Here is a 12,665-nt window from a genome sequence, read left to right on the forward strand (position 1 = left end):
TAACAGAAACACTTCCTTTATTTTAGATTATTTCTTTAATGTAATTCACCATTTCCTACTTTCTCAATAATTAAATTTCCATTGCATGTTTATTGTTAAAAAACAATGCAACTATTTAGTGTTCTATTCTATAGAAAAACTTAAACTTAGAAATGTGTGACCTACCGCGGTATCAGGTAATTCTTTTACCTAAAAAGCTTTGATAAAAGAACAATTATTATAATTTAACATAAAATACAAACCACTATGTCATGCCCTATTATAGTGCAATTACTCGCTAGTTAAAACAGTAATGTACCATTTAAATATCTCTATCTTGTTATGTGTTATTCTAACCGTCATAGTTGTATGGCTGATTGCCCACCTGCTGAAAATCTACAGACACCTTAACGAATTTCCAACAAATCCTTTTGTACCAATATTTGGACATGTTTTTGATTATGTGAATCCTCATAGTAAGTATAAAAAATATTGATTTTAATCACTTTTCCGGAAAATGTTTTACTCTAGAGACTTTAATCACTCTTACGGATAACCTGTACGAATATGGTGGAACGATCCGGCAGTATCTTGGACCAAAAAAGCCCAGTTTGATAACCGCTAACAAGAATTTCTTACAATTTTTGTGTAACAACAACAAATACATTTGCAAATCAGTATTTTACAAATTCTTAAAGCCATGGCTTGGCGAAGGACTCGTCACCAGCGATGGTACTGGTATTTGTCATTACATTTAAAGTACCACTCAGTAAACCTAATCATTATCAGGTCAAAAATGGCTATCAAGGAGAAGAGCGCTAACAAGTTGTTTTACTCAGAGCACAGTACTAAAAGATTTCGTAGGTGTTTTTGACGAGAAAAGTGAGTCATTGATTGGGAGTCTCTCCATAAAGGGAGAGGGCAGCATTAACCTTCACCCAATAATGAAACAACTCACTTTAGATATTATATGTGGTATAACTTTAATCTACGATATCGATTAGCGCTAAAATTTGATACACATACAGAAACCGCCATGGGTGTAAGTCGGAACCCTCAAGAAAGTAGTAAAGACGGGATTTATTCCAGCAGCATCGAAACTTTATGTGAAGTAATCCAGAACCGAATGACTTCTGCCTGGAAGATTCATGACTTTTGCTTTCGCTTCTCCCGCGATTATTTCAGGGAGAAATCTGCCCTGGCGGTTGTGGACGGCATGTTCGATTTAATAGTTCAGAAGAAGCTAGAAAAGACTAGTGTCAAGGGGGAGAAAAAAACCATGTTGGATTTGTTAATGGAGATCACAATCGATGGAAAACCTCTGAGTAGAGACGATTTAAGGGAGGAAATTAATACTTTCATGTTTGCGGTAGGTTTGTGCTCTATTGGAAAAGAAAATATTTATTGGGGAATTTTAGGGATACGATACTACTAGTACCGCAATGTCTTTGGCCGTCTATGAGATTGCCAGGCATCCAGATGTTCAAGTTGAAGCCAAATCACCGGGTTTTAGCGTTTTTATAATAATGTTTATTTTCAGGCGAAATTGTATGAGGAACAAAGGACGATATTCAGTAAAGGAGATGTTCAGGTCTCTTATGAGAAATTGGAGAAAATGTCTTATCTGCAGATGGTAATCTTGGAAACACTTCGTCTGCACACCATCATTTCTTTTATCGGGAAAAGAGTAAAGAAAGACCTCTTTTATGGTAATTTTCTTCCATAAAAAATGACATCTGGCAGTACTTCTTAAGTTTATTTTTTATTGGAAGATGGAAAAAAAATTCCTGCCCTGCTAAACATAGTTGTTTTCATACACGGTTTCCACCACAATTCCGATTACTTTCCAAACCCGTATGAGTTTACACCTGAGCGGTTTTCATCCAAGAATAAGATTGACGAATTTACTTATATGCCCTTTGGAGTAAAACCTAGACAGTGTTTAGGTAAGATTGTTCGAAGCGTGGCAGGATATTTCCAGTATAGGTGCTAATTACAGGGAAAAATTTCGCTATGCTCGAGATGAAGTGTGTGCTGTCCAAAATCATAAGAAATTTTGAAGTTATGGAGGTGCCGGAACGGCCCTTGAAACTTGAGCCGAAGCTGGTGTTATTCTCTTCGAGTGGAATTTGGATTTCGGTGAAGAAAAGAGCGAAATGGTTGGAAAGATAGTTAAACTAACTAATAAAATTCATTATAGGCAAAATTGTTTTTTTACTTTATTGAGTTTTAGGTCCGTGCATCAACAAAGAAAAATATATTGTAAAATGACACTTCAACTTTTGTGGCACCGTCATTGAATGAAACATTTTCTCCTATCTAAAGCCGTGTTACTAGTCTTCATTGAAAATATTCTAAAAGGGAAAATAATTGCTGCATCTTACGTTTATTTATATTTATTCCATAGTTATATTTAAGTAAAACTTAAAAAATTGATCATTTCCGGCAGAACTTTATCGCTCGTTGCTCATGTCTATTTAAAGCTAATCAACCTTATTTCTCATTTTAGGGTATAGAGGAATGCACCAATGGCTTTCTTTTCTCCAACATAATCTTAAATCCATCTGCCCGCTTTAGAATTATGTCCCCTTGCAGCTTGTAGTCCTTCTCAGTTAAATTCGATTTAATCCTGTAGTTCCTCAAAATGGTAGACAAAAGGATTTTCAGCTTAAGCATAGCGTATTTTCTTCCTACAATAGGTAAGAAAATTTGTGACAAAACTCAAGAATGAATGGTTTTGTCTCTCCCTTACCTACACAGCTTCGCGGCCCGGCACTAAAGGGGATGAACGAATAATAATGTCTAGCGGCCGCCTTTTCCGGTAAGAAATTGTCAGGGTCGAACTGGTCGCAATTTGGCCCATAGATCTCTTTCAAACGGTGCACTTTGAAGGTTCCGATGATGATGGTGGCACCAACTGGCAAGACGTGGTCAGGATTTGAGGCTGAACGAAAAGAGAAAGTCGCTTGCAATTTGAAGTTCTTTTTGTTTCAATTAACTCACTCAATTCAACGTCCTGCTGGAGTTGGCGGGCGATAATAGGAACCGGAGGGAATAGCCTCAAAGTCTCCAGCAAGCACCGTTCTAAGAATTTCATTTCCAGAGTGTCGGCAAAAGTAGCGGGCCTGTCCGAGCCTTGGAAAATCTCGTCGATTTCTTGTATAACTCTCTCTTGGATGTCTGGATGCGCGGCCATTTGGCACAAAAAGAAGCTGGAGCCTGCAGCTGTGGTGTCGTGACCCTCAAACATAATTGTGTCCACCTGCTCCTTAATTTCTTCATCGTTTATCACCACCCCATTTTGCGAAGCTTCGATCAACAAGTCAAGAAAAGCCATCCTCTTCTTTTCGCCTACATCGTCATCCACATCCAAATCGTCCTTAAGACCAGCAGCTTGTCCATAGGAGGTCCCTTCCAAGGCGTTTGATGGAGCGTCAATTTTTTCGTATTTTTGAGTTTTGACTTCTTCGGGCACTTCAGCCGTGGATCCGCGGATGCCCCTCTCGAAATCCGCCTTCTTCTTTTGGATGACTTTGCGCGTCAAACTGTGTATAACATTAATCAGCTGCTTCTGGTATTTAAAGGTGCTGGTCAAGTTGAAAATGAAGTCCGGCCTGAACCATAATTTGGTTTGGCGTAAATGGAGGATGTCGCAGAGCTTCATTACGGCCATTGCGTAGTCGTAGCCGCTTTGGTCCTGGGTTTTCTTGTTCACCCCCATCGCGGTTTCCAAAAGGATTTCCACAGTTGCTTCGGACATGTAATCGTGACAATCAAACTCTCTCCCAATCTCCTTTTCCAATTTCGCCACAGTTTCTCTGCTATTTTTGTTGAAGAGGTCGATGAAAGATTTGAGGACGTTTAAGTGGAATGTGGGAGCGATTAGTTTTCGGTGGGCGCGCCATTTTTGCCCAGTTGATATCAGGAGACCGTCGCCGAGCCATGGCTTGAAGAACCGGTACTCCGGGGACCTGTTTTAAAGTGTTTTTTTAGTTGCTGGCGATCAGCGATGTTGGGAATTAAGTACTTGTCAATGTGAACGTGGCTGCTTAGGATAATCTCGATGTCCCGAGGGTCGGTGAGGAAGATGAGGAGCCGAGGTCCAACCCACATTTTTATAGTGTGGCCGTAGAGGTAGGACTTCTTGAAAATGTTGGTGAAAATTTCTGTAAGAGAACACAGTTTATTTTTCAATATCCTATGTAGAGAAGATTTAGGTTTCCTTAAGTATTGTAAATTTTATTGTTTTTTCTCTGAAATTTTTATCAGCTTTCGATGAAGAAACCTTTTGAGGCAACTCAAAAAATTATTTTGAAGTGCCTCAAAATTATTTTTCCACCGCAATTCCGGTTTTATTATTCAAAAATTTGATAGGAGAAATTTGTCAGAAGTATTGGTACGCTCAGCTTACGACGCACGGTGCACCGTTTTCCCTATGTGCATTCCTAATAAAAATTCCCAGAACAACGCTGGAATTGGCGATAAGTCCTTTTGGGATGCTTTAATAGCTTATTTCCGTCACCACGTATTTCTAATAATCGACCTAAAGGCAACGGTCGAATCCTCGTTTCGCACATAGCTGTTTGCGCGAGACATGAATTCTTATTGACCATTAAAAAACTTAAACTTGAACAATAAAAAATACACAACACTGAGAGTTATTGCTTCAAAGGTAGGAAAATTCGCGGTTTTATGGTGCCCATTAACCTTCTTTGCGAGCGTAAACTGAGGCAAACTTCTTCCATACAAATCATTGTTCTTATGCAACGAGCTTTGTAAATGGCGATGATCCCATAAATTGTGTCAAGACTGCAAAGCATGTTTTGGTTATGAATTACTCACGATTAGGACTTCCGAAAAATTCCATAACGTTGCCGAGGAGAGGCAGACCGGAGGGCCCAGGAATCTTTTCAGCCAGCTGGTTCAGATGTCTCCTGGATAGTTTCCAATATATGTAGAACAGGGCTAAAGCCGGCATCAAGAGGTAGAAGAATAAGTTGGTGGATGTTGTTGGCATGTATGAGCCGTTTGATGGGTGGAAGGTGTTTATTGACATTATGGCGACCTCTAAGGTAATAGAGTTTATTATTTAAATTAAGTTCATATGCGCAGTCTGTAATTAATGCCTACTTGCTCACTTACTACTATTGAAACAGACTAAATAAAGTGCGCTAACTTTCTCCGCATTACGTGCCTTAAAGCTATAAAACTGACTATATGGCAAGATCTTGTAATAGACTTTTTGAAAAAGCACATATTTTGGCAAGTTTTGTCCTTATTAAAGGCGCCATTCTCAACTAAAATACCTATACGTACATGACTTACCGCAGTGCGTTAGTTGTTGTAGTGACTATGTAGTATGTGCTTAAGCGGGCTAGATAATATCAGGCAGGTATATTCTTCTTAAATACACGCACGTTGTCAACGATTGCAGTATGGGTATTACAGTGCGAAATACTGACAAACCTAATGATCTTTATGGCTATTTAAAGCGGGTAGACCCTGACAGGGACCCCAAAAGGATGGTGGTGGCAGCATTCGCATATTACACATTATATATTTATAATAAACACATGCTTGAGAGACAATAGAAATTTTGCTGTGCTAATTGAGTGTTTATAATAGAATAATTGAAAAATATTAACGTCATTATTCAAAAAATGAACTTTTGCCTCGATTAAAAAAAAAAATTATTGTTTTTGGAGCTCAACCACCGGTAAACATAAAAGATATGAGATCGCCTAAATCGAAGCAACGTGTCGCGCCTGTTCCAAAATTCAAAATTCCTTCGGAGATATTTGAGAAAAACCGAAATTTTGGAAAGACGTATTTATTTTTCTCTCAGCTTATTTGGTGAGATAAGCCAAAATGATTAACACTCCATCGCCAAGATTGCTCCCCTTTTCCAATGGGGCGACCTCATATTTGAAATCCGACGTTTTGATTTTAGGCAACCACCATCAACTTTGTTTTTTCTTATCGGCGCCATCCTGAGCCAAACTAAAAGACTGAATTTTAACAAGTGATACATCATCGTTAATAAAAAAAAAACGAATTCATCAATGTGAAAATCCAATATGGCATCCATAAGAAAAAAGACGATTAATGATGGTTGCCGAAAATCGAAACGTCTTATTTCAAATATGACGTCACCACGTCTTGGAAAAGGAAAAATTGCAATGATGAAGAGTCAATCTTTTGAATTATGCCGCCTAATGAGCTGGCAAAAAGATAAAAACGTTTTTTAAAATTTCGTCAAATACCTCTGAAAATTATGGGTCAATTAAACTGTCTGCTAATCGTTGCAGACAGTTTGCAAGAAGTTTACGTCGATCTTATGATAGATATGATCGTCAAGACCGTCTTCTGGCATGCAACACGCTTTTAAAAAAGAACCGTGAGGTCAAAACAGCAGTAAATTCAAATTCTGGGGTTCGTACAGAGGTATCTTTGAGGATTTGTGAAGCCTCACTGTATTTATTTATTTTTAAAGAACGATTCATCACATCGAAATAAACTGATAAAATATGAATGCGCTGGAATGAAAAATGAGAGATAAATCATTCGTCGATATCTGCGTGTAGGAAAAAATTAATATATTTTTTAATAGTAATGAAAAACCGATTTTTTTTAACTCCACAGGTATGTTCTCATTTAATGTAGTTTCGGCTGAATATAAACGCAATAGTTCAAATAGGGAGCCCAAAAATGGTCTCCCAATTTTAGCATGAAAATGGAGTCCACAACAATCTGCGGCAACAGCGCGTCGTATTACTATTGGCAACATTGCCCAGTGTTGTTATTTAACCTCAAATAATGTTGCTTATTTTGCTCTTTTCTACAACTTCGCTTAAATGTTTGATTCACTATAAAAGGTATTTTTTCATATTTTTCCAAGTTTTGCCGTAGCAATAATTGAAATTTTTAAGATTTAAGTCACTTCACGTGACTTCTTAATAGATTTATTAAAATATCCGCATTACTTTCAACAATCCCAATAGTGAATTATGTCGAATGTGCGGAAAATCACAATATCAAACCCTGAAAAGCAATTCTTAATTAAAAACCTTAAAGAATGGACGGTGAGTACTCTTAAACTCAATGTTAAACTATTTGAAATAACCCTGTACTTCAGAGGCTCGATGGACGTGCTTTTGAGGAGTGTCGTGAAGTGAAAATTGAGTTTGGAAAGGATTGGGGTTGTTGTTTCGTATCCTTAGGAAAGACTCAGTAAATTTCTAAATGAAAGCATAATATATCGAACCTGCTAAATGAGTCATTTTAGAGTAATAGCACAAGTCACATGCGAGCTGCAAGAGCCCAAATCCTCAAGACCCAGTGAGGGCATTCTTAATATCAACCTTGAATTAACACCCATGGGGGACTCCAACTTTGAACCAGGGAGGCAAACTGAGTTATTTTCTCAGTTAAATCGATTTCTTGAGAAGTGTATTAAAGATTCTAGGGCTCTAGACCTGGAGAGTTTATGTGTTAAAATGAATGAAAGAGTAAAGTTTTTACTTTGCATGCTAGAGTTTTTTTGATAAATGCTATTTAAGGTATGGGCCTTAAGAGTGGATGTAAATCTTATAAATCACGAGGGTAACATCCTTGATTGTGCTTCAATAGCGGTATTAGCTGCCTTAGCGCATTTCCGCAGGCCTGACGTTACTGCTGATGGAATGGACTTTAAAATTCATGATATTAAGGAGAGGGACCCTATTCCAACAGTAATACATCACTATCCAGTTTGTGTTTCTTATGCAATTTTCAGCGGAGGGTTAGTTGAATGTTATATTTAAAAAAATATCACTTCTAAGTTGATAATTTGGTAGAGATTATATTGTCATAGACCCAACATTCTTAGAAGAAAGAGTAGCTGATGCCTCTCTAAATATTGGCCTTAATGCATATAAGGAGTTGTGTGGTTTACATTTAGGTGGAAAGGCACAAATAACTCCTAGTCTTATATTAGAAACTACAAATAAAGCTGCAAAGAGAGCAGGGAAAGTTGTGGAAATGATCAAATCTGCAGTTGAAAAAGACACAAATGAAAAGTAATATTTTGTATGATTAATAAAATGGCAGTTTGGAAATTTTACTTTTAGATTAGCAATGAAAGATACAGGGTTCCACTTGTTAGAAATGAGCAATATTGATGTTTCCTTGTCACAGTTGAGCATTTGTCTAGATCATTGGGAGACTCCAAAAATGAAAAAAAAGAAAACTAAATTGCCTGAAGGTCTTATTTGGTCTTTTTGTTTCATTATAAGAATTAATTGGATAATTTCTAGATGATAAAGTAATTATTAAGGATTTGAACAAAGACACTGCAGAATTAGTGCCAACTGGAAATGGGGAAAAATGGATTAGTGTGAAGAGTGATGAAGACTCAGAAAATGATGATGATCAGGTTATGCATGAGACGCCAAAAGATGAAATTGTAGACATTCCTGATACTGAGAGTGAGGAAGATGAAGTTGTAGTTCTAAAGTCAAACCCAGAGAACACAAACCAAACAAAAAAGAAGCGACACACTTGATACTTTAATAATAATTATTCTGCAATCTACAAAAATTATATTCCTATTTTATACCTACTATAACAATAAAGTATTGAAGATATTTTGAGAGACAATTCAATATTCAAAAAGAAGCAAAAGACTGGAAGGCAAATGATCCAAAACTAAGTGGCCTCACTACTATTGACCCCATTCTTTTGGTCAAGCTTGTTGCCATTTGTTTTCACTGTATAAATGAAAAACGTTACCACATCCTTTTCCTTCACAGGTATTGTTTTGAAGTGTTTCATCAAGTTCTACAAAATAAAACTTGCTTTTCCTTACTTAGTGAAACAAAAACTTACATCTGCAAGCTGTGCCTTGTTTAAGCCAGGCTTAGTAGGTACTTTATAATGTCGTTTGTATTTCCTTAAGGTGTTTACTTGCAGCTGAAACAAATCCACTTCAGGGATGTCTGTGTCTGTCTCATTGCTATCATCCTCTGAGTCCCTTCTTCGGCGTTTTGTCCTCGCGCACTGAATTATCATTTTATGGAAATCGCAAATGTAAATGTGACGCGCCTGCAAACAAAAGATGATGCACTGTTTTTATTAAAATATGAGTTGTCTTACAGTGTTGTCCAAAGAGAGATTAAGCCTTCGTTGGGTCACAGTTTTTTGTATTCTCTTGCTATAGGAAGCGTTACCTGCTGCCTTAGTACACCTCTCCGCGTTATCAATTAGGCAGCAGACTTGATCCGTAGGACCTCGGGAATCTTCTTCTCCAGTACTGAAACCGTTCATTATCTACTGTCGATTCTAACTAGATTCCATCACTTTTCTATGCGGCGCTACTTAAAGGCTGCTGGTTATGTTGATCCATTCAAAACGGGGTTAATGCAATAAAGATTCTATGAAGTTGCTTTTTGTTAAGTTTACTTTTCAAAGACGCAAAATTAAATAATTATTTTTTCATACAACAACTATTTGTTTATATTTTTCGATGTTTACCGTCACGGCAAACGTCACAAATCTTGTCATTTCTATTGAATAACTGTCATATTTTATGTGCATTTCGTTATTGTGTATGCATCCAGACTTAAAAACTATGAATATTATACAAATTATTGTATTTACTCATTCAAATTCATACATATTATTAAAACAATATACCTATCATTTTTTATTCACAGATACATACTGTAACACCCGACTGGATGATTGATGATGCCCCTATCACGACAATATCTGACTCAGGACAAGATCTGATGGGTCCTTGTAAGAAAAAATAATATTCAATTGTGCATGCACAGTGATGTCACACCATTCATTAAAATCGGAATTTACTCATATGTCATATCCTTATGGAACTGTCACTAATTTCAATGTCATTAATCAGCTGTTTAATGTTTATATGTCTAGCCAACAAATAATTTTAATAATTAAGTTTTCGCGTATTTTCTCATAATAATGCCTGTATACGAGGCTTTAACAAGTGAAAAACATGCAGTAGTCTTAGATATAGGGGCAGCTTATACAAAGTAAGTTCTCACAAATTCCTTAATCAACATACCGTTAAGGACATATTCCTTTTCAGATTTGGCTTTGCAAGCGAGTTTGCACCAAGGCATATAATTCGTACGGAAGTCCTCTTTAAGAAAACCAACACCCTCCGCAAAATCTTTGATTTCGAATGTCCCCAAGACCTCTATGATCTTCTTGTTGATTTTATTCATATGATCTACTTCAAATATGCCCTCATAAGCCCAAAAGATCGTCCTATTGTTATTGTAGAATCCTTATTATGTCCCACCCTTTTCCGAGAAACTTTAGCTAAAGTCCTGTTTTTGCAATATGAAGTTTTATCTATTTTGGTGCTTCCATCCCATTTAGTGTGCTTGTCAAGTTTGGCTGTTGACACAGCACTAGTTGTAGATGTTGGTTATAAGGAGGCAGTGGTTATGCCTGTTTGCTTTGGTTTGCCTATTGTTCAAGCTTGGCAAGCTTTGCCATTAGGAGGGGAAGCAATTCATATGAATTTAAAAGGGCTATTGAATAGTGCCAATACTGGAGTACAACATTTGTCTGAGGCAACATTGGAGGATATTAAAATAAGGTGTTGCTTTGTGACTAAAAAGTCAAGAGCTGAACAGCTGGCTTTGGCCAGATGTGACTTAGTTCCTCCTCCAGATGTTTTGTACCCTCACAAAGGAGTTAAAACTTTTACTATCACAGGAAAAGTCAGGGAGAAAACTTTTGAAGTTCTGTATGAAGAGGTATATAAAAGCTCTTAACATTGAGAAATACCTAGTTAGAAATTTGCAGGATAATGACCATTTGTGCCTGTCTACAATGATATTGGATGCAATATTGAAAGTGAATATTGATTTGAGACATAAATTGGCAGAAAATTTGGTTTTAATAGGGGGGACGTGTATGACTTTAGGCTTCAAGGCAAGATTGAAAGAGGAGCTTTTAAAGCAGGCAGCAAATACCAGATATCAAATCTTAAACATTAAAGATTTCAAATTTCATTCCCCACCCTGCAAGGAAAATTATGCTGCTTGGCTTGGAGGTATAACAACAATAATCAAAATTATGATTTTTCTTTCATCGTTTCATGCCATTTTAGGGTCTATCTATGGAGCTACAGAAATTTTGTCAATGAAGGCTGTTACTAAGGAATTTTACTTGAGAGAAAAGCATTTACCAGATTGGATTAATTTGAGAGATGTGGATGCTTGTACAACCTGTGATGATAGTGGTAAAGGAAGGGTATTATAAGGATATTAAAACATCAAATATAATAAACAAATTTCCTGTTAATTCATCCAAAAAAATAAAACCTATCCAAAATTCTCCTTTATATACCACACAAAAACCTGATATCAATTAAGCACTATAGGGCCTGATCAAAAATTCTGAAAAGCTCTTAATTTTTTCAGCTCCTCTCACTTCATTTTCAAGTAGTGGCAACTTCACCACATGAAAATCCTCATAAAGATCTACAATTTGATCCAGATACTTTTCCTGGATTTTAATCCTGGCATTGCACATTCGACAGGGAGGCTCATTTTTTCCTTTAAATACTAATTGATTAACTATAATATTGTGTGTATCAATTTTCACTTTTGTGAGTTCCTGCACCAATCTCTCAGTTTCATATAAAGACAGAAATTCTGCAATACACACGCAAACAAAGGTGGTTTGATCTGGGTTTTTGAACTGCTCGTTAACCTGTCTAATAACTCCCATCAGATCATCTAGTTTGCCTGAAAATTGCTCCACATTTAGATCCTGCATTCCTAATAAACTGCTAAACTGTGATATCATTGGAGCCAGTTTTTGCTTGATTTTAAGCAGTTTTCCTAATCCCTTTTCTACCACTTGTGGGAATGACAATAGTCTTAAAGTGTGTCCAGTGGGGGCAGTGTCAAAGACAACTACTGAATAATTCATGCTTTTTATAAGTTTCATAACTTCTGCATAAGACATAGTTTCATCAGTTCCTGGGAATGCATTTACTAATTCCTGAACAATTCCTAAAAATTTTGCATCATAGAGTTTACAATAAAGGGTAAATTTGAGCCTAAAAACCTTTGCTCATTTTCATCACATCAGATTCGCCATCGAAATAATCGTCAGGCAACTCATTTACACCTACATTTGGATCTATTTCCATTGCATATAAATTAGAGAAACCATTCACAAGAATCGGGACTTTGGTAAATTTTTGGTCGAAGGCGTCCGATATGTTGTGTGCGGGGTCTGTTGATATAATAAGCACAGATTCTCGGACTTTCGATAATTGAACTGCAAGACTACAGCTGAAATTGAAATAGTTATCTTATTTTTGACAAAATGAAAGATATTAACGTGACAGGAACATGAACTAACTCATGAAATCTAACTCAATAAAGAAACTTATACTTGAGTACAGTAAGGAACTTTGCTACCTGCAAGTGGTCTTCCCAACACCTCCTTTCCCCCCAACAAATATCCACTTCAAACTTGTTTGCTCTATAACGTTTTTTAGAGACGGGTCTAGAGGCTCAAACTCTGCCATTTTTGAAAGTGAAGTTTACACGAATATATATTTTTAAGTAATTTAAAATTTCGTATAAATAATTAACTGAACATAAACATAATATTGAAAATTGGTGAATGCATTGAATTTTATGACTAAT

At 36.6% G+C, this 12,665-nt stretch overlaps 6 protein-coding genes across 6 annotated transcripts; 3 read left to right on the forward strand and 3 right to left on the reverse strand.

The window, feature by feature from the left end:
• The first annotated feature begins 88 nt into the window (after positions 1 to 88).
• On the forward strand, positions 89 to 2,226 carry LOC136416165 (cytochrome P450 4d2-like). The gene is made up of 8 exons (XM_066401212.1): positions 89 to 455; positions 511 to 711; positions 769 to 954; positions 1,008 to 1,348; positions 1,398 to 1,466; positions 1,520 to 1,688; positions 1,752 to 1,925; positions 1,979 to 2,226. The coding sequence occupies exons 1-8, from the start codon at positions 293 to 295 to the stop codon at positions 2,149 to 2,151; spliced, it is 1,476 nt and encodes a 491-aa protein (XP_066257309.1). The 5' UTR covers positions 89 to 292; the 3' UTR covers positions 2,152 to 2,226.
• A 212-nt stretch (positions 2,227 to 2,438) lies between these two features.
• Positions 2,439 to 5,046, reverse strand: Cyp4g15 (Cytochrome P450 4g15). Its single transcript, XM_066401209.1, has 5 exons — positions 4,822 to 5,046; positions 4,007 to 4,145; positions 2,983 to 3,950; positions 2,732 to 2,923; positions 2,439 to 2,669 (listed from the first exon to the last, which is right to left on the reverse strand). The coding sequence occupies exons 1-5, from the start codon at positions 5,033 to 5,035 to the stop codon at positions 2,485 to 2,487; spliced, it is 1,698 nt and encodes a 565-aa protein (XP_066257306.1). The 5' UTR covers positions 5,036 to 5,046; the 3' UTR covers positions 2,439 to 2,484.
• A 1,858-nt stretch (positions 5,047 to 6,904) lies between these two features.
• Positions 6,905 to 8,521, forward strand: Rrp45 (exosome complex component Rrp45). Its single transcript, XM_066401213.1, has 7 exons — positions 6,905 to 7,061; positions 7,115 to 7,209; positions 7,265 to 7,487; positions 7,539 to 7,759; positions 7,815 to 8,036; positions 8,088 to 8,221; positions 8,274 to 8,521. Exons 1-7 carry the CDS (start codon positions 6,987 to 6,989, stop codon positions 8,519 to 8,521), a joined length of 1,218 nt encoding a protein of 405 aa, XP_066257310.1. The 5' UTR covers positions 6,905 to 6,986.
• On the reverse strand, positions 8,506 to 9,485 carry Sap30 (SIN3-associated polypeptide 30). The gene is made up of 3 exons (XM_066401218.1): positions 9,112 to 9,485; positions 8,845 to 9,060; positions 8,506 to 8,796 (listed from the first exon to the last, which is right to left on the reverse strand). The coding sequence occupies exons 1-3, from the start codon at positions 9,280 to 9,282 to the stop codon at positions 8,665 to 8,667; spliced, it is 519 nt and encodes a 172-aa protein (XP_066257315.1). The 5' UTR covers positions 9,283 to 9,485; the 3' UTR covers positions 8,506 to 8,664.
• A 398-nt stretch (positions 9,486 to 9,883) lies between these two features.
• On the forward strand, positions 9,884 to 11,337 carry Arp10 (Actin-related protein 10). The gene is made up of 4 exons (XM_066401215.1): positions 9,884 to 10,019; positions 10,076 to 10,754; positions 10,804 to 11,053; positions 11,111 to 11,337. The coding sequence occupies exons 1-4, from the start codon at positions 9,949 to 9,951 to the stop codon at positions 11,260 to 11,262; spliced, it is 1,152 nt and encodes a 383-aa protein (XP_066257312.1). The 5' UTR covers positions 9,884 to 9,948; the 3' UTR covers positions 11,263 to 11,337.
• Positions 11,338 to 11,370: 33 nt separating this feature from the next.
• LOC136416169 (ATPase ASNA1 homolog) lies at positions 11,371 to 12,611 on the reverse strand. Its single transcript, XM_066401216.1, has 3 exons — positions 12,435 to 12,611; positions 12,076 to 12,305; positions 11,371 to 12,020 (listed from the first exon to the last, which is right to left on the reverse strand). The coding sequence occupies exons 1-3, from the start codon at positions 12,542 to 12,544 to the stop codon at positions 11,371 to 11,373; spliced, it is 990 nt and encodes a 329-aa protein (XP_066257313.1). The 5' UTR covers positions 12,545 to 12,611.
• Between the last annotated feature and the right edge of the window lie 54 nt (positions 12,612 to 12,665).

Source organism: Euwallacea similis, chromosome 22, assembly GCF_039881205.1.
Source record: "Euwallacea similis isolate ESF13 chromosome 22, ESF131.1, whole genome shotgun sequence".
NCBI lineage: Eukaryota > Metazoa > Arthropoda > Insecta > Coleoptera > Curculionidae > Euwallacea > Euwallacea similis.